The sequence below is a fragment of the Hylobates moloch genome, unplaced genomic scaffold (assembly GCF_009828535.3).
Source record: "Hylobates moloch isolate HMO894 unplaced genomic scaffold, HMol_V3 SCAFFOLD_5, whole genome shotgun sequence".
NCBI classification, from domain to species: Eukaryota; Metazoa; Chordata; class Mammalia; order Primates; family Hylobatidae; genus Hylobates; species Hylobates moloch.
This window is the reverse complement of record NW_026652280.1, coordinates 55,860,276-55,882,726: the sequence shown is the minus strand read 5'-3', so window position 1 is coordinate 55,882,726 and position 22,451 is coordinate 55,860,276. Positions and strand designations below refer to the sequence as shown.

General features: G+C 41.3%; 1 protein-coding gene across 1 annotated transcript in view; it reads left to right on the top strand.

Moving 5' to 3' along the window:
• LAMA3 (laminin subunit alpha 3) overlaps positions 1 to 22,451 on the top strand; it is a 271,191-nt gene that overhangs the window by 55,918 nt on the left and 192,822 nt on the right. The window contains exons 3-8 of the mRNA XM_058438557.1: positions 3,159 to 3,276; positions 4,654 to 4,772; positions 6,140 to 6,310; positions 8,951 to 9,042; positions 13,646 to 13,761; positions 18,340 to 18,458. Coding sequence (XP_058294540.1) covers positions 3,159 to 3,276; positions 4,654 to 4,772; positions 6,140 to 6,310; positions 8,951 to 9,042; positions 13,646 to 13,761; positions 18,340 to 18,458 — 735 coding nt within the window. The remainder of the gene's footprint in view (positions 1 to 3,158; positions 3,277 to 4,653; positions 4,773 to 6,139; positions 6,311 to 8,950; positions 9,043 to 13,645; positions 13,762 to 18,339; positions 18,459 to 22,451) is intronic.

Here is a 22,451-nt window from a genome sequence, read left to right as displayed (position 1 = left end):
GGGAAATATTGAAAAGTGGCAGGTTTTAGCTAATTAGTGCTGGAAGATGAGTTGGTGCCATCAGTGGACTTATTAAGTTAGGCTTGGGTGGCAGGATACTGTAACAGGCAGAGGGGCACATCAGTTGCTGCTAGAGTTGGGATTTTTAAGTGTCACAATGCTTCAAAAGAATCAGGCCAGGCGTGGTGGCTCATTCCTGTAATCCCAGCACTTTGGGAGGCTGAGGCAAGCAGATCACTAGGTCAGGAGATCGAGACTATCCTGGCTAACACAGTGAAACGCTGTCTCTACTAAAAATACAAAAAAATTAGCTGGGCGTGGTGGCGGGCGCCTTTGGTCCCAGCTATTCAGGAGGCTGAGGCAGGAGAATGGCATGAACCTGGGAGGCGGAGCTTGCAGTGAGCCAAGATTGCGCCACTGCACTCCAGCCTGGGCGACAGAGCAAGACTCTGTCTCAAAAAAAAAAAAAAAAAAAAAAAAAATCAAACGTTATCTAGAAACAAGATGCAACTAAACAGAGAGGCTCCCTTCTGAGCCACTGAAGCTACTTCGTTCATATAGCTTTGTAGTAGCAGAAAGTACAACTTAAGAAAACCAATGCCCTCAATTAACACTTGAGATATATCATAACATAGCTCCCCACCCCAGGGCTCTCTAGAATAGAATTTTAGCATATTGGGAAATAATGATGTTTGGCATTTCTCTGACAACTTCTTCCCCCCAAAATGAAACAGGTCAAATATTCAGTACCTATTAGGTCCCATGACATAGCAAACGCTCAGTGGGTGGAATACACTTAGACTGAGTGTTTTTATACCTGCAAGGTGTGGGCTTGTTACTTAACCTCTCTAGGCCAAACTTTCCTCATCTTTAAAGTGGGGTTAATAAAACTCCGCTTCTTATTATGAGGTCTAAATGAGAGAATGTTTGTGAAGTGCTTAACATGGTATGTGGAAAGACAGTATTCATTAAATCATGACCTATTAGATAAATAGTTTTTTAGAGGGCTATGTGTGCTATGATTGTAGGAGTTTGGTGGAAGGGATTAAGAACGCTTTGAATGACTACTATATTCAAAAAAGTTTCATTTGTAGTCTATCGAACTCACATAATTAACAGTGGCCTTATTTTCATGTGGTCTGAGAGAGATGTGCAAAGAGTTTTTAGCGAAATATATTTGCTCTGATTTTCCAAACACGAATTCTTGGATTTCCTATGAATTCCTTCACTACGTAATAATGGGATGTGTCTTTGGAAATTGTTACACCTACCTTTACAGTATTGCTTTATGATTTTCAGAGTAGCTTATAATGCTTAATTAGTTTTTATGAGGTTGGATCACTTTTTCCATGTGTTGGTGGACAACTTGGGAGTGTTAATCTGAGCCCAAATAAGCACTTTTTTCAAGATCAAAGAGCAAGTGTTTGATAGGGACAGAACTGGCTGAGCTTAGGTAATCAGTGTGACAATTCTTCCTTCCTCAGAGATAAGCAAAGGGGCTTCTTTGAGCAAAGGATAAATCTCTGTGCCTGAGAGGAGTGGTTCTCAAAGTATGGATGAGAGCCTGTGAGGGTCCCCAAGACCTTTTGAGAGTTCTACAAGGCCGGGGTCCTCCTTCCTCCATTACAGATCTATGTGAGGCCAGATCTTCAAATACTTCAGCCAAAGAACATATCACATCAGAGTGAATGAAGAAGCAGGTGTGGGAATCCAGCTTTCTCCTATTAAGCCCAACACTTAGCGAGCTTCACAAAAATGTAAAGCAATGCCACTGCTCTCACCAAAAATTTCATGTTTTAGAAAATATAGTAATTTTTAATAAAAATATATTTATGCTAACATGTAAAATATTTATATTAAATGAATTAATAGTATATATATCTTAAAGTTTTTTAACTTTAATTTTTAATATGGTGCACATCAATAGATAGAACTCACACAAACAAAAGCTTTTTTAGGTCTTCAATAATTTTAAAAAATATAAAGGGGGTCCTGAGACCAAAAAATTTGAGTCTTATTGCCCTAGATATTTTGGCTTCTGTTTTGGGGTTTGGAATGTTTACATTAGCTGGCAGTTCTCAGACTTAAAAAAAAAACAAAAAACTCTTACCATACTACTGTTTGTGAAAAGTATTAAGATGAAACTCCTTTTTTTTTTTTTTTTTTCCTGGGAAAGAAAAGTAACCCACAGGGTCTGAGCACTTCCTCCTCCCCAACTAGAGGAGCCTGTGATTCAAAGGGCGTTCTTGGGCTGGAGGGCAGTGCTCCTCAGAGTCACCGTGAAATCTGTTGCCTGGAGGTCAGGGAGCCTGGTGGGGGGTGGGGATAATCCTCACTCATTAACACATTAACACAGATTTGCTTAACACCGTGTTCAATGTCATACCAGGCTCTTTGGGAAATAGGACCTCAGGGTTCAAAATTCAAGCCAGAAAAGTTTTGGGGGAAGGAATGGGAATAAACTGCAAAGGCTCCTGGGGTCCACACAGGAGACACCATGGAGTTGAAGAGTGGGAGGTGAAGAAAGCAGGACCAAAGCCCCACTTCATCTCTTCCATACTTTTGCATCATCCTGGCCATGGGCAAAAGAGTGATGAGGGTGAACGAGAAAGCCGATAAGAGGGAGAACAATCAGGAAGAGATGAGACCAGAGGAGATCCACAGGGAAGGAGTGCTACCACTCCATCAGACAACTGCTTGGGTTTCAGCTCTGGCAGCTGTGATCTCTCCAAAACCTGGAACCAGAGTTAGGACACTGCTGGGAAACACTGTCTGGGCTGTTCTCTTGGTTCTTGGCCCTAGGAGGGCTTAGCACCTGATGACTATTGCTTGCCATCAGACTTTTCTGAATGCATAGACTTTAAGATGCACTGTAGACTGATTGAAATGGAATGGCATATTGGTTAAGGTGTGACAAAGATGATGATCAATGTGTATATTTGGTGGAGAAAGAAAGATAATGATTTTCGTTTTGAATTTGATCAGCTTGAGAGGCTGCAGCTGGGTAGAGATGTCCAATAGACAGGAATCAGGATCAGGATCTTGGGCAAGGGATTGTGGTGGGATGTGTTGCCTTGGGAATCAGCATCATATAGAGATGGTAGAAGATGTGAATCGATGAGATGACTTTAATAACTGTATCTCTTTTGTTTTATCAGCTCTTCCATGTGGCCTATATTTTAATCAAATTTGCAAATTCTCCTCGCCCTGATCTTTGGGTCTTGGAAAGATCTGTAGACTTTGGAAGCACCTACTCACCATGGCAATATTTTGCTCGTAAGTTATATTGCCTACCATGTTATGCGTGGCTTTAATTACTTGGAACAGATCAAGACTATGGATTTAATTAGAAAATTAATCTCAGCTGGGTGCGGTGGCTCGCCCACCCCCCCCCCCCCATAATCCCAGCATTTTGGGAGGCTAAGGTGGGTGGATTACCTGAGATCAGGAGTTTGAGACCAGCCTGGCCAACATGGCGAAACCATGTCTCTACAAAAAATACAAAAATTAGCCAGGCATGGTGGCACATGCCTGTTATCCCAGCTACTTGGGCGGCTGAGGTCAGAGTATCACTTGAACCCAGGAAGCAGAGGTTGCAGTGAGCCAAGATTATACCACTGCACTCTAGCCTGGACAACAGAATGAGACTCCATCTCAAAAAAAGAAAAAAGAAAAGAAAATTAATCTCTCAGTATGACTAGTTAGGGACTGGTCACTTTTAACCTCTAAATTACTCTCAGAACATTGGCTGGGTGCAGTGGCTCATGCTTGTAATCCCAGAACTTTGGGAAGCCAAGGCAGGCGGATCACTTGAGGTCAGGAGTTCGAGACCAGCCTGGCCAACATGGTGAAACCCTGTCTCTACTAAAAATACAAAAATAAGCAAGGTGTGGTGGTATGCACCTCCCAGCTACTTAGGAGGATGAGGTGAGAGAATCGCTTTAATCCAGGAAGCGGAGGTTGCAGTGAGCCAAGATTGTGCCACTGCACTCCAGCCTGGGTGACAGAGTGAGACTCCATCTCAAAAAAAAAAAAAAAAAGAATATCCCCATTTCTCAAGCATGTGTTCAATAATTCCAAGGATGCCACATGCAGAAATGAAGTAGAAACTCCTTTTATGATAACAGTTCTTGGCACTATTTGGGAGTACCTGTAAGATGGTAGAAGCTGTAAATCGATGAGATGACTCTAGTAACTGTCATCTCCAATCTTTTTCCCTTTATGCAGAATTAGAAACTAAGTTCCATCTTTATAGATCCTGTGCTGTGCTTTACTTACCTCGACTCTGTTATCTTTACTAATGAAGAATGTCAGGTTTTCTGAACCCTATGATGAACAGAGGTGGACAAGAATTTTGTTTATAAAGGCATTGGGTTTTCCACTAGGTTTCCTTAGAAGATAAACTTGCCTAAGTAGGAGTGTGGAGTTAGCACTGCACTCCAAGCATTGCCACTGAAAGTCAACTGGCCTGAAATGGCTTGGTATTTTCTTTCATGAATTAAAAACTCTATTATCAGCTTTTCTCTAAAAGTTTTAAATGCCTTTCTATTCTTTCTTTCTTTGTGTATTTTCTTAAGGAAACATAAGGCTTCTTGAGAGATTTGCAACAATGATAATATTTTGTTTTATAATATTAAAATATTTTCCTTCTAGATTCTAAAGTAGACTGTTTAAAAGAATTTGGGCGGGAGGCAAATATGGCTGTCACCCGGGACGATGATGTACTTTGTGTTACTGAATATTCCCGTATTGTACCTTTGGAAAATGGTGAGGTAAGTAGATTTGGAAGACTGGGAGAGATAAGACTCAGAAATGACCTTGAGGATATCCAATTTTTCATAATTGCAAAACGTGCACTTTCAAGGACATCTAACATAGATCAAGATGGAAACAGGGCTTGGGACTGAACAGTAAAGGAATCACATTGAGGGCTCCCAGAATGAATTGTGTTGGAAATTCTGTTGGGGGATTTCAGTTGTCCCCAGAAAGTCAGGATTCTTGATTCAAGGCCCACAAGTCTTGGAACTGTCCTTTCTGGTGATGTATTTAGAGAGTGGGTTGCTGTTAACTGAAATGATGACCCCTTACCTCTTCACCCATGATCCCATGATCCCCCGTAAGAGTGAGGAGAGGAGGGACAGGTGGCAGCAGGTAGATTTTCTCTATACTTTCTCTTCCCTCATCTGATGACCAGATGTAGGGGATCCAGAGGAGGACTCTGAGGTCCTACAGAATGGCTGCACCTCTAGATAGAAAGAGCCTGCTTCCCTGAATGACTGCATGGAGCCGATCCTACCTGATCCCTGATCCCTTTTGGTAGAATGGGTATAATCTGTTGGAGAGAAAAAATTGCTATCCCTCTGGGGTTGCATTTGGCCCTTGTAAAGTCAGGTTGGCTATTGTTAAGGGAGATGGGCAAACAAAGGTGAAACAATCAGAGAAGATTTCCATGGAAATTGTGAGGCCATAATGAATATGAACTGAGTTTCAAATAAACTTCCATCAAAGGTGTCAGCCTCCCTCTCTTTAAGTAGAGAGATCTTACTTGAGCATGTGTATGCGGTATCTTCTGACAGCTCATGAGTGGTTCATATTTCCAATGGTTGACACTTGGGCTTCATCACTTTGGGCTTTAAAACAAAATGGAGGGTTTACACAGTTTGTTTTGTTTTGTTTTGTTTTGTTTTTAGCCCCATTACTGTCAAACTTTATATCTAGAGATTTCCTTTTTTCAACCTCATGTAGATTTTTGGGTTACTTTAGCTTTGTTTCTTTGATACAGCTTAACAAAGTTGTGTCCTTATATTTACAGATTTTAACATTATGTTTTCAACATTTCATAGTGTTACAGTCCCACAACTACACTGATAGAACAAAGGCTTTGAAAACGTAATGATAACATCTCCCGAGAGCCCAGATTTCAAAGACGTATTGCCAGACCTTGGAACCAGGAAGTGTGAGGGAAGATGGGACTAGCAATGATGTTTTTAGACATAAACAAGACCCAAGACCCCCTATGAATATCAAATGGCTCAAAGAAACCAAGTGCCTTGGGGCATGTGAGTTATTTTTACTTACTTGCTGCTAAATTTTGATAAAAGGAACTTTTTCCGCCTTTATGTGTGTGTGGTCATTTTAGGTTGTGGTGTCCTTGATAAACGGTCGTCCAGGCGCAAAAAATTTTACTTTCTCTCACACCCTGAGGGAGTTTACCAAGGCAACAAACATCCGCTTGCGTTTTCTTCGAACCAATACGCTTCTTGGACACCTCATCTCCAAAGCCCAGCGAGATCCAACTGTCACTCGGCGGGTGAGTAGTCACAGCATTTGTTTTGTTACTTTATTTATTCATTTTTTTGGCTTACCAAATTAATTGCCTTGAACTCTTTTAAGTAACCTTTATAGCCTGTAATGATGTAGGTGTGGGAGTTGTTCTTTTCTGAAATACTAGATATAATTAGGAGCTTATATCTAATGACTTATAAAAATGACTGTTTGAAGAAAAATCATTATATTCAAAGAAGATGAAAGGCAAACGATTATAGTCAGCCTGGTACTAGTCTGGATGGGATAATTAATACTACAGCCAACAATCCCCAAATCTCAGTGGCTTAACAAAATAAAGCTTTGTTTCTTGCTCCTATTACAGTTTAACATGGGTCAGCAGGTAGGATCGGCTCCACACAGTAATTCAGGTAAGCAGGTTCTTTCTATCCAGAGGTGCAGCCATTTTGTAGGACCTCAGAGTCCTCCTCTGGATCCCCTACATCTTGGTCATCAGATGAGGGAAGAGAGAGTATAGAGAAAAATCTACCTGCTTCTCATCAGAGGTTACTTCTATGGGCAAGAACTGGTCATATTATAATCTCACTTAGATGCAAGGAGGCTGGGTGATGTCATCTAGCTGAAATGGAGGCACATAGGTATTGGTGAGCACTAGTACCCTCTCCTGTGTTGGAGGTACATCATGAACATCTCTCACTCTCAGGTGTCAGGGCAGTACACTTGTCTCCTGGGCACAGAGGGAGCCCACAGAATAAATACATTGAGCTCACTCTTCTTCCACTCTCTGATCTGCTGGTGTCTTCCACTGGCCAAACCAAACAAGAAGCCAGAGAGAAAGACAGTCCATTGGTTGCAACCATAAAGTTCAGCTCCTGGGCACAGGACAGGGTGGAGAAGTTGGAGAGCAGATCTGGAAGGTGAATGGAAGATGCCCAGTGCACCTTATAGAGGTTGGCTTTTTATATAGGTAACATCAGAGAGCTGGGAAAGGAAGGGAGGGAAAAGTGTAAGTATTGCCACAGTTTTGAGCATTTTCCAGAAAGGCAGGCATCTTGGGTGTAGGTGGCTTATCTTTTGTATTTTTTGCTCTCCTCAGCTCCCTCTGAGCTTCTGTGTAGTTGGGGACTGTGTTGAATCTGAGGATGGATATTTACAAGGGAGGGGGAGGGCTGGATTTTCTCATAAACTATAGCTGGGCTGTGTTTCTGTTCCTCCATGTGCCCTGGAGCACTGCCACAAATGTACCCTACCATTTTTTTTCCTTAAATTGTCTTTTTGGGGGTTGTAAGATTTGTAGTCATATGTATCTATGTATATTACTTTTCACTTAGATGAATACAGGCCTCTCCATTAAATAATTGTTTTATGGAGTGTACCATACATAATCTTAATAATACATAATCTTAACCCCCCAAGTTTAGGTTGCTTCTTTCATGGAGGAATATGATACCAGCTACCTTATGACACAGATCACCTGTGCTGCTGGGTGAAGGCTGACTGGGGGCTTCTCTTGCTGCTGCTGCCCTTAATATGTGTGGAGGGGAACTTTTACAGTGGCCAGCAGGAAAGCCCCTGAGTGTTAATTTGTCACAGAAAGCCCTGGTAATACTGACTTTATCTGTATTAACAAGGGGGGCTGTTAGTGCCTTCAGACTAAGATGTTTCCAGGAAGCATTGACACTTTAACAGGTTTTAATTAGGGAACCAGACAGAACACCAACATTAAATCAATAGGGCTCTTTAAGGCAACCACACTCAACAACAACAACAACAATAAAGGGACAAAAACCCTCTTGTCCTTGTGAATTCAAAGACTTCTCGCTGACAGATATTCTTCTCACTGGCAGCATGGCCTCAATGAGAAAGATTGTTCTACAGTCCTCACATTCCTCCCAAATCCTGGGCAGTCTCCTGCCAAGTCTGAGAAGGAAGGTTGCTGGCAGAGGGAGCTGGCAGGAGGAGCTGCCTATTGTCAGCACTGCAGAGGCCTCCAACATATTGGAGAGGGGCCTTGTCAATAAGAGGGTATACACATATTTGTGGCCTGGTTTAGGGGCCAATCCTCAGCTGGATCTGAGCTGGCTCTGTCTGGCCTTTCCGGAGCTTGAAACTTTGACTCTAGCCTTTTTGACCCTGTGCTAGGAAGGCTTCAGCAAATACTGGTGGCCCCTCCAGTCTCAGGGATGTATTGGATCCATCTCTGTAAATATTATCTGCCTTCCCGGAACCTGGGATAGTATTTTGCACAAGCAAGTGCAACATTTTTTCGTATAAAAATTTAGTTTTGTTAAATAAATATTTTCAATGTATAAAATTCATTTGTAAAGAACATAATGTAAAAATTATTTTAATTTATATAAAAAATAAACTTGGAAGTAATTGATCCCTTTCTTATAGGCTATAAAGTATGATTCTTTTCTAAGGCAATTTCCCTTCATGAACTTCAAGCATTTGATTTTTTTAAATGCACAAATTCAGCAGTATGTTATTACATTTTATTGAGGAATGTGTTTATTTTATAAGACATGTTACATCCCAACGTAGGGCTCAAGAATACGGAATTTTAAAAAGGAAGCAGAGGCAGCAAATGTGGGTTAAAGACTAGTAAGAGAAAGTTTTTGTCACTATTCAGTGAAACTTGCATGTTCTGTGTTCTGTTGTGCAGTATTATTACAGCATAAAGGACATCAGCATTGGTGGGCAGTGTGTTTGCAATGGCCATGCTGAAGTGTGCAATGTAAACAATCCTGAAAAACTGTAAGTACACTGTGCAGATTTTTTTCAGCCTTACTATGATTAAGTCTAACTATTTCAGTGGGTGTTTGCATCCCATTAAATGTTTCTAGGTTCCTGTCCTCAATAGGAATGATTCAGGATAAATGAAGAGGTGGGGGATGTGTGCCTCCTCTCCACCAACTCTCCATTTTCTTTCACATAACTCCTATGGGCCCTTGCAGACATGGCTAATCAATCACAGCACTCTGGAAAATCTGTGTCCCAGCCACCAGATCACCCCCAAGACATACCTCAGGCAGCCAATTGATTAGAGCTGGCAAGAGAAATAAAACTTGTCATTCCTGGTTTAATGGGATCAGGGTATACATTTCAAATCCTCGTTTTTTAAATTGCGGTGAAATACACATCAAATTTACTATTTTAACCATTTTAAAGTGACAGTTCAGTAGTGGTAACTATGTTCACATTGTTGCGCAACCAATCTCCAGAACTCTCCATTTTGCAAAATTGAAATTCTATACCCATTAAACAACTCCTTGTTTCCTCCTACCACTGGCCCCTGGCAACCATCATGACTATCCTAGGTACCTCATATAAGTGGAATCATACAGTATTTGTCCTTTTGCAACAAATACTGGGTTATTAAATTTGTCATCACTTATTTCACTTAGCATAATGTCCTCAAGGTTCATCCATATTGAGCATGTGTCAGAATTTTCTTTTTGTTCAAAGCTGAACAGTATTTCCTTGTATATATGTATATACTACATTCTGTTTATCCATTCATTCGTGGATACACACTTGGGGTGCTTCCATATTTTGGCTATTGTGAATAATGCTGCTGTGAACATGAATGTACCCTTTTTGTTTTTAATTTGAGTATATTTTGCATACAGTAAGATGCACGAGTCTTAAATGTTGAGGTTCAGCAATACATTTGTGTTACCACTGCAAGAGGGATACTTTAAAGGGCTGGAAATTACCAGATGCCAGATATAGTAATCATTTTATCTCAATGTTTAACTTAAAGTCTACAATATTTCATGAGCAGCATTTACCAGAGATGTATTGCACTTTTAGTCAGATTCAGGCTTGTGCTTCTTTAGGTCTAGCTTTGTGTTCAGGCAGAATTGCTAGTTCTCAAGGTCTGTGATGTGCTTTGTGGGGCCCTTCTCCTTGACCAGCCATAACCCTTAATGTTGTTGTTCCCCCTTCAAGGATCCGGCAGTGCTGTTGAGAGAGCTTACACACGAAATGATTAAACTTTAGTGGAAAATGACTTGTTTATTAATGGTTAATCTATTTCCACCCTGTAATCTCCTATCTCCCTTAGACACTAGAAATCAGGTCAAATAAGTTCTGAGTTAGAGAGAGGAGAAAAGAGGTCCAGCTAATGTCCCTGAGCCTGGAACAAAATACTGCCATGTGGGAAAGGAGTACACATCATCACAGAGAGCATGAGCTTGCTGCTTAGAAAGGCTACTGAACCCTGGAGACCCTGGCAGAACTGGAGGAGTTCTACACTGGGTGGTTAATTCTCCCAATACACATGTGTGGAGGTCTCCCCAAGCCTTGGTGAAAGGCTCAGTTTGGCAGCAATCCACTTCAGCATGACTGCCTGCCTTTCCTTGTCTGCTGGTTTGCTTCTGGCCAACAGGCTGACCTTGAACAAATGCTGATGAAATCCACATCCATGATGAGGTAGAAATCTTATAACAATTTAAAGGGATTCAGAAACTTAATGGGTAGAGCCAAGCCTGGACAATCAGAAAAATTACTTGCTAATGAGGCAGAACCCAAGAAGAGGGGTTTAACCAAGCATGTGTACCATGTTGACCTTGCTGCCTGGATAAGCAGAAGGACCTCAGATTTAATTCTGAGCTTCCTAGCAGCCAACTCAAAAAGGGAAATCTGCTTGGTTTCATATTTCACTATGATCATAAGCTAAAAAGTAATAAGTTACTTAGAAAAAACATGATTGTTGACACTAGTGCCAAATAACAATTTTCCCTAGGGGTGGGGTGGAGTGGTCATCATGAAGGGAATTCTCTAATCAACGACATCTTTAAATAACATATTTACAGCAGATGTATTATTAACCATCAGTCTGGGCTGCAACAGAGGAAAAGCAGTGATTTGGCAGTGCCAGTGGGACTCAGATGGGTACCCAGCTCCTTTTTTTGCTATGCTCAATTTTAATCCCCCTATGTGTGGAGTTGGACTACGTATTCTTGAAGCAGTCTTCCCTAAATAATCTTGTAGTCTAGCTAATGCCAAATGTTTAATTGGCAATGAGCTGAAATTGCCTCTCCAACAAGAGCCCATTTGGATGCCAGCTGTTCTGTGCTGCCAGGTAGATCTATGTCCATGTGCTTTAACAGGCAGTTGAGTGTGGAAAGGGATGACACCCTCTCTTGGGAATAAAACTGAATATATGCCACACCACCTTCCCTTAGAGAAGAGTTGATGGAATCCCTACAGGCACAGCAAAGAGCCTTCTTAGACAAGGCGTTTTGCTGCTGTTGTTTTAATAGTCTCAGGTCTTTATTTGACTCAAACCAAACACTGCATGTTTCTCATATTAAAAAAAAAAAAGCTGTTTGCTCAATGCCGCACAAACGGCGGCATGCGGGGACACCCCCAGCCAAAAAAACAAACAAACAAAAAAAAAAACCACAACCCAAACCCAAAGCCTCTTTCATATTCACGATATTCAGGAAGCACCAGCTACAGAGTCAAGCATCTTGGTTTAGATTTAGTCTCTTTGCCTACAATCACGGCCTTTGTCAAGTGAGTTTATCTCTGAGCACCAGTATTGTCATCTGCAAAGTGGGGCAAGTTCCATCTACCACAGTGAGACCGGAAAGGGGCTCCAAAACTGAGAGCTGCCATCACAGTAGATGTTGTAAGGGCTGGACAAAGAACTCCAGAATCCTGGTGCTACCAGCCCACTTCACCTGAGCCACGGCATCCCAGGCTCGGGAGTGCCAAGACTCAGGGAGCCCTGGATGCGACGCCTGCACCCTTCCCCAGCCACGTGGCAACCATGTGCTCCCAGTGGTGGTTGCCTCCTCAGTCCCCTCCAAGCCTCCCCGCTCCCCATTCCCTGCCCCCGCCCCCACTCCCTGCCCCCGCCCCCCACTCCCTGCCCCCGCCCCCCACTCCCTTCCCCCGCCCCGCCCCGCCCCGCCCCGCCCCGCCCCGCCCCGCCCCAGTAACTGGCTGAAGCACCCGGGTGAATTCTGAGGCCTGGGGACTCCAGAACAACGCCAGGCTGCGCGTCTGTGCCCTCCTCCAACAGGGAGGCGCGTGCTTCCCCGCAAACCCAGCCTCCTGGACCAACCCAGCCCGGAATTAGAAGCCTACGACGCCTGCCCGACGCACGACCCTAGGAAAACAACCACTACCCAGCTCCAGGCAACCTGAACTTTCGGCAGGCTGGTTCCACCTTACCTCAGGCCCTGGGCCTCGCCTGGCTCAAGCTCCTGGGGCTTCAGGCCGTCTTCCCACCCCTTCATGCTCCCGGCTCCCTCGTGGCTCCCATCCTTCCAGATCCAGCAGCTCTTCCCACTTCCTCAGGCCTCCAGCCTGCTTGGCGCTCTGCAGCAGCCCGGGCTGCAGCCGGATTCCCATCTCCAACCCTTCCCCTCCCCTAGTCCTCCTCTCCAGCCCCTCCTCCTCCCCAGTCCCCTCCCCAGCCCCCACCCTCACTGCCACTAGACCCTGCTTGGCCTCGCTCCAGCTCCCCCTAGCAGTTGCCAAGAAGATAGTTCTGAGGCCTCAGAGGGCTCATCCATCGAATCTTCTGTGGGGGTGGTGGCGCGCTCTTAGGTGAGAGAGAGAAGGCCGACAAAGAGGAACGACTCTTGCTCCACAGACAGCTGCGCAAGACGGAATCACACCAGGGCTGGACAATGGTTTTGAATCCTCTTTCAAGCACGGAAGGAGGGAGCTCAAAACTTGGAGTTCCAATCCAAAGCCAAGGCGGAAACAATTTCATTTTAACTTGGAATGTTAAGGCAGATGTACACCCTTTTGAACTGAGACTTTTAACGCTTTGCCTTTCTGAGTGGTCTCAGCTTTTGGCCCCATGATGGAGCTGGCGCAGCCTCTGGAAGCAGAGCTCTCTGGGATCTTATTAGCAGCTGGCTCTTGAATTGGGTAAATCTCTGGGCATGACTACAGGTTGAGAGTAAGAAACTTGAGCAGATCTTCGTCGTAGGACTCCAGGTGTTTATGCAGGTGTGATACTTAACACATCTCAGTAAACTCAGCACTTGAGTGCTCCTGTGTTCATTTATTGTAACAATGGGGTAGAGAAGACAGAGCTGGGGCCTCAGAGCCAAGTGAGGATGGAAGTCTGGCTCTCCATTTATCACTGCCTGACCTTTGGCAGGTATCTTAATACCTCTGAATCTCAGTCTCACCATCTGTAAAATGGAGATAATAAGCAGGATATGGGAGGCTTAAATAATACTTGCGAAGTGTTGTATTCTCCTAATTCCTCAATGAATGGTGCCCTGGATGACCGTGATGACTCATGTGTCAGGTTCGCACATATAGGATCAACTGATCCTCATCAAAACTTTTCAATAACTGAGATGCACTTCGCCCACATGCCCAGGTTTCGGTGTGAATGCCAGCACCACACCTGTGGGGAGACGTGTGATCGCTGCTGCACAGGGTACAATCAGAGGCGCTGGCGGCCCGCCGCGTGGGAGCAGAGCCACGAGTGTGAAGGTGGGTGTGGGGCTGGGGTGGGGGCCACACGTGGCCTTCTCCCCCTCTCCCTGGGGGCTGAGGCTGTTTTCCCCATGCTAGTGAAGAGGCTGGGGTCATGTCAGTCTTAGGGGCTCAAGTCTGTCTATTGTAATAAGAACCTCACAGACTGGAGGGAAAAGTGCTCTCCTCTGAATTCAGATGGACATTTGACTAGAAAAAGAACAATAATGATGATGACCATGCATGATGGAGCTCTGTGCTTTAATACGTTGACCTCTCTTTTTAGCAATCATAAATATGATGCAGCCACTATAAAATTTTAACATCTTATCCATTTCATAGGATGTGATACTGGATAGGAATCAACTATTTTGAGGACCAAGGTCCAGAGAAGATGGCATGGTTGAGTCTAAACAGGGAGCTGGGAGTACTGGAGTATGGAGTGCTGGGAAGTGTAACATGGTATGATTGAGGAGGATGGAGGGGACCAGAGAAGGAATAAAAAAAGTTGGGAAACTGCTTTTAAGAGTGTGACATAAAGTAAGAAAAGTGTTTTTTTTGTTGTTTGTTTGTTTTTTAGGCCTGATGTGGTGGCTCCCAGCACTTTGGGAGGCAAAGGTGGGAGGATTGCTTGAGGCCAGGAGTTGGAGACCAGCCTAGGCAACATAGTGAGACTCTGTCTACAAAAAATTGAAAAATTAGCCAGAGGTGGTGGTGCAGGCCTGTAGTCCCAGCTACTTGGGAGGCGGAGGTGGGAGAATGGCTTGAGCCCAAGAGTTGGCGCAGTGAGCTCTGATCCTGCCGCTGCACTCCAGCCTGGGTGAAAGAATAAGATCCTGTCTCAAAAAAAAAAAAAAAAAAAAAAGAAGAAGAAGAAAGACAACTGCTATTTTTAACAAACAAACCCTAAGACATCCAACTATAGATTTTCTTCTAAATAAATCTCCTTGGGAAGCTACATATTTATTCCAGTTGCAGAAAACATTTCATTCACTGCAACCTCTGCCTCCCAGGTTCAAGCAGTTCTCCTGCCTCAGCCTCTCCAGTAGCTGGGATTACAGACACCTGCCACCATACCTGGCTAATTTTGCTTGTTTGTTTGTATTTTTAGTAGCGATGGGGTTTCGCCATGTTGGCCAGGCTGGTCTTGAACTCCTAGCCTCTTGTGATCCACCCACCTTGGCCTCCCAAAGAGCTGGGATTATAGGACTTTATACTTTTTGACCAAATATTTTTTGTAACTATTAGGAGATAAGACTGATGATCTCTTATGGCCAGTAAACTTATGTAAAAGGTGTTGCCAGTGGTCTTTCAAGGGAGTTTTGAGAGATGCTAAAGTTCTGGGGAGGTCTTGTGGCCGTCTCAGGGAAATGCTCTGGCGCACCTCTGAGTCCAGGTGTTGCTTGGATGGCCGTCTCACTTTATAGTCACAGCTAATCGGTTCCTTCTCAATGACTTCTCCATTCCTCACCCCAGATGAGGGGACCAGAGAGAGAGAAAGGTATAATAAAAATAATCAGGGGTTGTTTCTTCTGCTGCTTTCAAACACTGATTTAGTATATTTTTGATTGAATTAACTATTATTACATGAATTCCAGTATTTGCAATCTGATTAGTTTTCCAGACTAATGGAACCCTTTGTAAATAATATGCTTCACTCCAACACATATGAAAAAAATTTAAATCTCCTTTAATAAGTTTTTATCCTTTTAAAATGTATTAAATTGTTAAAAGTTACAAAAATAGTGCATGAAAGTCAGACCTATCAGGATCCATTTATTAGGTGCTTTCTAAATTCCCTTTGAAATATACAATTCAAAAGAAACAGACTTCTTAAGAAGTGACTGATGTAGTAAATATAAATGTCTTGATTTTTTAAAATCATGGCACTACAGAGAAAATGAAGATAAGAAAGCATTGAGCCTGTTTTACAAGTTATAGGGTAATTTGTATAATATCTAATTAAGTCTTCCTTCACATAGTCACCTGGGAAATTGATTAAAACATACAAATTACTAACAAGACTTGGAAATTTTGATGAAATTGGAATATAATGAATATATAATCTGCCTAAGAAAGAATAAGAATTTTACTCATGTTAAATCTTTTTCATTGTGGCAAAGATGAAAATCTCAAATGAGTCTATTATACTTTGTAATTTTACTCATGTTAAATCTTTTTCATTGTGGCAAAGATGAAAATCTCAAATGAGTCTATTATACTTTGTAATTTATATATTATATTATATATATATTATATATATACTTGTAGATAACTTGGAAATTTAAAAAATAAATAAAGTAAAATCACCAAGAATTTAACTACCCCAACAGTGTCTTAGTCTGTTCAGCTGCTATAACATTTGGGTAGCTTATAAACAATAGCCTCAAAGTTCTGGAGGCTGGTAAGTCCAAGAGTAAGGCACCAGCAGATTCGGTGTCTGGTGAGGGCCTGCTTTCTGGTTCGTAGATGCCACTTTCTTGCTGTGTCTGTACATGGTGGAATGGGCAAGGAAGCTTTCTGGGCTTCTTTTATAAGGGCACTTATCACCTCCCAGAGGGCCCATCTCCTAATAACTGGTGATTGGGTTTCACCTATGAATTTGGGGTGGGGGGAGGGCACAAGCATTTGGACCATAGCAGAGAGCTACTATTAATATTTTGTTAGATACATAGTATTTTATACATACTTTAAATATTCAAGATTATATAATCTACACAATTTTATATCCTAATTTTTTCACTTGATTTTTTAGATATTTCCCCGTATTTTCCCAATCATTAAAAATGCTTTGACATCATTTTTGATGGTACAGAGTTTTGTTCCAAGTGTTTGTTGAGTACCCACTGTGTGTTGAGAACTATGCTCTATTGCAAACAAAACACATACAGCCCTTGCCGTCATAGAACTTAGAGTCAAACAAGTATACTGTTGCTTGCTGAGCCATTCCCCTATAATTAAACATTAAGATTATTCCCATACGATTACCATATAGTGTTGAAATGAAAGGTTTAGAGTGTTGGCTAAGAGCATAGGTTCTGCAGTCAAACAAAGACAGGTCAGAATTTCGCCTCTGTTAGTTATAAGCTATGTAACGATGGGCATATTCCTCAACCTAAGCCCCAGTTTTCCAATCTGGACTATAGGGATAATGGTACCTACCTTAGAGAGTTACTGGGCAGATGAAATGAGATAATTCATGTAAAATACTTTTCACAGTGTGTTAAGAGCTCAATTGCTATTGTTAGTAGTAGTAATAGTGGTAGTAATAAAATTCTCTTCATGCATGAAGTTTAATTGGCATTTGGATGTATGTTTTTTTGACAGCGAAATTTTATTTTATTGAATTTTGAATGTATAAAACATGCCAGTAAAATAAAGAAACAATGAAACAAAGATTATATACAAAAGTTTTTGAATTAATACTATTTAAATACATTAGTTGTTAAGGGAAAAATTAGAGCTACATGCTGGTCTTTCACAGTAATAAATAATAATGTTAGTGTTTAATTGCAATTAAATAAAAACTCCAACTAAAATAAATATATTGCTGGGTGGGTGGCTCACGCCTGTAATCCCAGTACTTTGGGTGGCCAAGATAGGAGGATCGCTTGAGCCCAGTAGTTGGAGATCAGCCTGGGCAACACAGTGAGACCTTGTCTCCACAAATAATTAAAAATTGGCTGGTGATGGTGGCACATGTCTGTGGTCCCAGCTACTTGGGAGGCTGAGGTGGGAGGATTACTTGAGCCCAGGTAGTTGAGACTGTGGTGAGCCGTGACCACACCACTACACTCCATCTGGGTGACAGTGAGATCCTGTTGCAAAAGTAAATAAAGAACATAAATATACTATTCAAGCTGTTGGCCTAAAGGAAGACGCTGCGGCACAAAATACAATTTTAAGGAGTTTACTTAATGGCTGGGTGAGGTGGCTCGTGCTTGTAATCCCAGTACTTTGGGAGGCCGAGGCGGGCGGGTACAGGCACCAGCCCAAGGCAACTTGGAAGTGTGTCGGGGGCAGCTATCCTCATTTTGGTTCAAGTGAATTTTTTTTTTTTTTTTTTTGGTGACAGTCTCGCTCTGTCGCCCAGGCTGGAGTGCAGTGGCACGATCTCGGCTCATTGCGACCTCTGCCTCCTGGGTTCAAGCGATTCTCCCACCTCGGCCTCCCAAGGAGCTGGGACTACAGGCACCAGCCACCACACCCAGCTAACTTTAGTATTTTTAGTAGAGATGGGGTTTCACCATGTTGACCAGGCTGGTCTTGAACTCCTGACCTCATTGTGATCCATCTGCCTAGGCCTCCCAAAGTGCTGGAATTACAGGCGTGAGCCACTGCGCCTGGCCCCATGTAGTATTTTTTTTAAAAAAGAGAAACTTCACTCATGGAATATCAAATGAAAGGAGCTCTAAACTGTATCTTAGTATAGCCTGGTCTTTGTGTAAAGATCCCTAAAAATTTTCCCCTAAGAGTGTCCTGGGTGTTCCAGAATAGACTTTTTTATAGCTCAATTAGCAGTAATACTATTTATGCTATTTACTAAGCATCTGATAGTAATAATGAGAATATTGACTTATTATGCTTTTTTTTCAGCATGCAACTGCCACGGCCATGCGAGCGACTGTTACTATGATCCAGATGTTGAGCGGCAGCAGGCAAGCTTGAATACCCAGGGCATCTATGCTGGTGGAGGGGTCTGCGTTAACTGTCAGGTGAGGCACTATTTAAATCAAAGTGGATGTGTTGTCATGGGGAATGAGTATTCAGTAAGCTCTGCTCCTGAAGAGATGTCAAGAAAGTGACAGGCAATTGTGAGTTTTCTGAGACCATTTCTCCACTGTTGCTCACACAAGGCCTTGTTAGCTGGACGTAATTTAGGGATTGTAAGGAAAATGGACTGAGGTATGTTTACCCACACCCCTTTGATTAGTTTCTCGATTTAGATTTTGCCTAAATGGAGAGGAGGATTCCCAGTTGTCATCTCTGGCTGCTATCCATCTTGTGATAGAAAATCTCTAAGATAGGAGGACAAGTAGTTATTAATGTTAGTGCTGACCCTACATCCTGTTTTCAGACAGATTCTGAGTCTAGACTCAATGAGGAAATGCATCATGATCAATTAATGATGTCTTTCATAGACATCAAATGTGAAACACTAATTTTTCATTCCTTCTGTAGGACAACTGGTTTCACTGGAATTTAGTTAAGGGACTGTATGGCGGAGAGGGTATCTCTTCATTGAGATATTCATTAACAGTCCTGCCAAATGTTTATGAATTTGGTCTACATTGTCATTCTTTCTTGTGTTCTTTTAGATGTTTTGTTAATGTTACCACTGAAGAGGCATTCTTCACATGAGATGCCCATTAATATGAAACCAGGGCTACATACCCGTAGAGAGAGCCACCATTCTTCATTTGTCTCCCCCTCCATACTTTTATATTATCTGTTATTGCAGATAATTAAAATATAAGTAAAATATAAAATATAGGTTTGTTACAAATCACAAGGTTTTATGTATAAGTGAGAAATCCCAGGATAAGGCTAAGCACTGTAAGACCTTCAAGTGATTTGTGTGCATATTCAAGTGATTGTGTTGCAGAAACACTGGACTGGAATGTGTAGGTAGAATCTTTTCTCTGGATGAAAGGTCAAGCCCCTTCAATGTGTCTTTAGAATACTTTGTTATTCTTCATCATTCTCTCAGTGATATTATGTTTTGTACTTTGCTGTTCCAGAAAACCATCAAAGTAGTCTTTTTTTTCATAGTGGGTCTGCAAAAACTTTTTTATTTATTTATTTATTTTTTGCTTATGAAATTACTGAACTCTTGTTTGGGTGTACTGCATTTGTTTTCCAACTTAAAATGCCTTTTACTAAGTTAGATATTTAGGTGGCATAATTAACTTTAAAATGTTTATTGTGGTAAAATAGACATAACATAAAATTTACCATTTTAACCATTTTTAAGTGTACATTTTAGCAGCATAATTAACTTTTATACTATATTGATAATCAAAGGACAAGGAAAGAGTTCTGCTTCTTTTATGGTTTAGTGGCTGCTGCAGGACTGAACCCTCCCATGGAGGATTGGTCTCTATTGATTGTCTTTTCTCTTAAGAATGGGTCATATTTTAGGTGTTCATATGATAAACTATGGGCAAAATACAAAAGACAAATAAACAAACAACAAAACCACAAAAACCATGATCTGAAAGCACTGAAGAGTAAAAATAAGCAGGAAGATACTGGAGGGGACTGCAACTTGGCAAAACAGATCAGCATAGGGTGAGTTACATATTTTTATGACTTTTACCCAGAGAGGAGGCCAAAGTTGGTCCCATGTGGTCTGGCTAAAATTTCTCTAGAAATATGGAACCTTTGTGTTAAAGCTCTGTTCTCTGAAGAACCAGAGAGCAGAGCTTAGGACAACTCCAACTTGTGGAAAGTTGGTGGGGAGTCCAGGAAAAGAGAAGTCAAGAGCAGGGAAATCCCTAATTCTGTATATAAATTCTTCTCAAGTTTCTGACTGACCCCTCAGTCCATTTTCCCTACAATCCAAGCACAGGATGGATTTCATCTGAGACTGAAATAACTTACTTGATATTTCAGTTACCACTTAAGAGTCAGAATGTGCAGCTTGAGTAAAGTTAATTGTCTCATAAAGAAAAAAAAACCATTTTTAGAGGAATGCTAATGGATTTGGAATCCCTACAACACAATATTCACAATGTCTAGGATACAACCCTAGATTTTGTAACATATGAAGATTCAAAAAAAGTGACCCATTCTTAAGAGAAAAGACAATCAATAGGGACCAATTCTGACATGCCCCAGATGTTGGAATTAGCAATTAAGGATTTTAGAGCTGCTATTATAATTATGCTCAAGAGAATAGATTAAAATATAGTCACAATGAATGAAAAGATAATAAATATCAGTAGGGAAATAAAAACTGTAAAAGGATCAAAATGAAAATTCTATAACTAAAAAATGCAATATGTTAAATAAAAAATCCATTGGAGGGGCTGAATAGCAGAATGGAGGTAATAGAAAAAAGAGAAGTGAATTTGAAGATAGATTAGTAGAATTTATCTAGTCTGAAGAAGAGAAAGAAAAATATATATATTTCAAATGAACAGAGATTTGGGAACTGGTGAGACAATAGCAAAAGATGTAAGGAACATGTAATTGGACTCCCAGAAGCAGAGAAGAGACAATGAATCAGAAAAAAAAGTGAAGAAATAATGGTAGGAAATACCTCAAATTTTGCAATAGGCTAAGATTCAAAAAGCTTAATGAACCCTAACCTGGAGAAATACAAAGAAAATAATTCCTAGGCCTAGTGGAGTCAAACTGCTGAAATCCAAAGACAAAGTGAAAATCTTGAAAGTAGACAGAGAAAACATTACAACACAGTATGACTGTGGACTTTTTATTAGAAACCAGAGGTCACAGAATGAATAATATCTTTAAAGTACTGAAAGAAAAAAGAACCATCATCCCAGAATTCTGTATTCAGTAAAAATATCCTTCAAGAATAAAAGCAAAAAGAAAATTGTTTGGTAGATAAAATAAAACCAAGAGAATTTATTGCCTAAGAAACCTACACTGCAAGATATGCTAAAGGAAGTTCTTTAGGTTAAAGAGAGGTGATATGAGATGGAAACTCAGATCTTTAGGAAGAAATGAAGAGTATGGTATGTGTCTGGGCAAATATAAAGTACTATTTAAAAACAAATTCTTGGCTGGGCACGGTGGCTCATGCCTGTAATCCCAGAACTTTGGGAGGCTGAGGTGGACAGATCACCTAAGGTCAGGAGTTTGAGACCAGCCTGGCCACCATGGTGAAACCCTGCTTCTATTAAAAAATACAAAAATTAGCCAGGCATGGTGGTGTGCACCTGTAATCCCAGACACTCGGGAGGCTGAGGCATGAGAATCACTTGAACCCAGGAGGCAGAGGTTGCAGTGAGCCAAAATCACACCATTGCACTCCAGCTTGGGTGACAGAAAGAGACTGTCTCAAAAAAAAAAAAAAATTCTTGGAAGTCCTAGCCAGAGCAATCAGGCAAGAGAAAGATATAGAAGACATCCAAATAGGAAAAGAAAAAGTCAAACTATCTCTCTTTGTTAATGATATGATTCTATACTTAGAAAACCTAAGGACTCTCCCAGAAGGCTTCTGGAACTGATAAACAACTTCAATAAAGTTTCAGGATACAAAAATAAGTAGCGTTTCTACGCACCAATAATGTTCAAGCTGAGAGCCAAATCAAGAACACAATCCCATTTACAATAACTGCAAAAAACAAACAATAAAAAAAGCCCAAATCTAGGAATACATCTAACCAAGGAGGTGAAAGATCTCTACAAGGACAACTACAAAATACTGCCTGAAAGAAATAATAGATGACAAAAACAAATGAAAAGACATTCCATGCTCATGGATTGGAAGAATTAGTAACATTATAATGGCCATACTGCCCAAAGCAATCTACAGATTCAATGCTATTTCTATCTATGTCATTTTTGACAAAACTATAAAAAACTATTCTAAAATTCAGAAGAAACCAAAAAAAGAGCCCAAATAGCCAAAGCAGCCCTAGGCAAAAAGAACAAAGCCAGAGGCATAACATTACATGATTTCAAACTATACAGAATACAGAACTCAAAAATAAAGCCACACACCTACAGCCATCTGA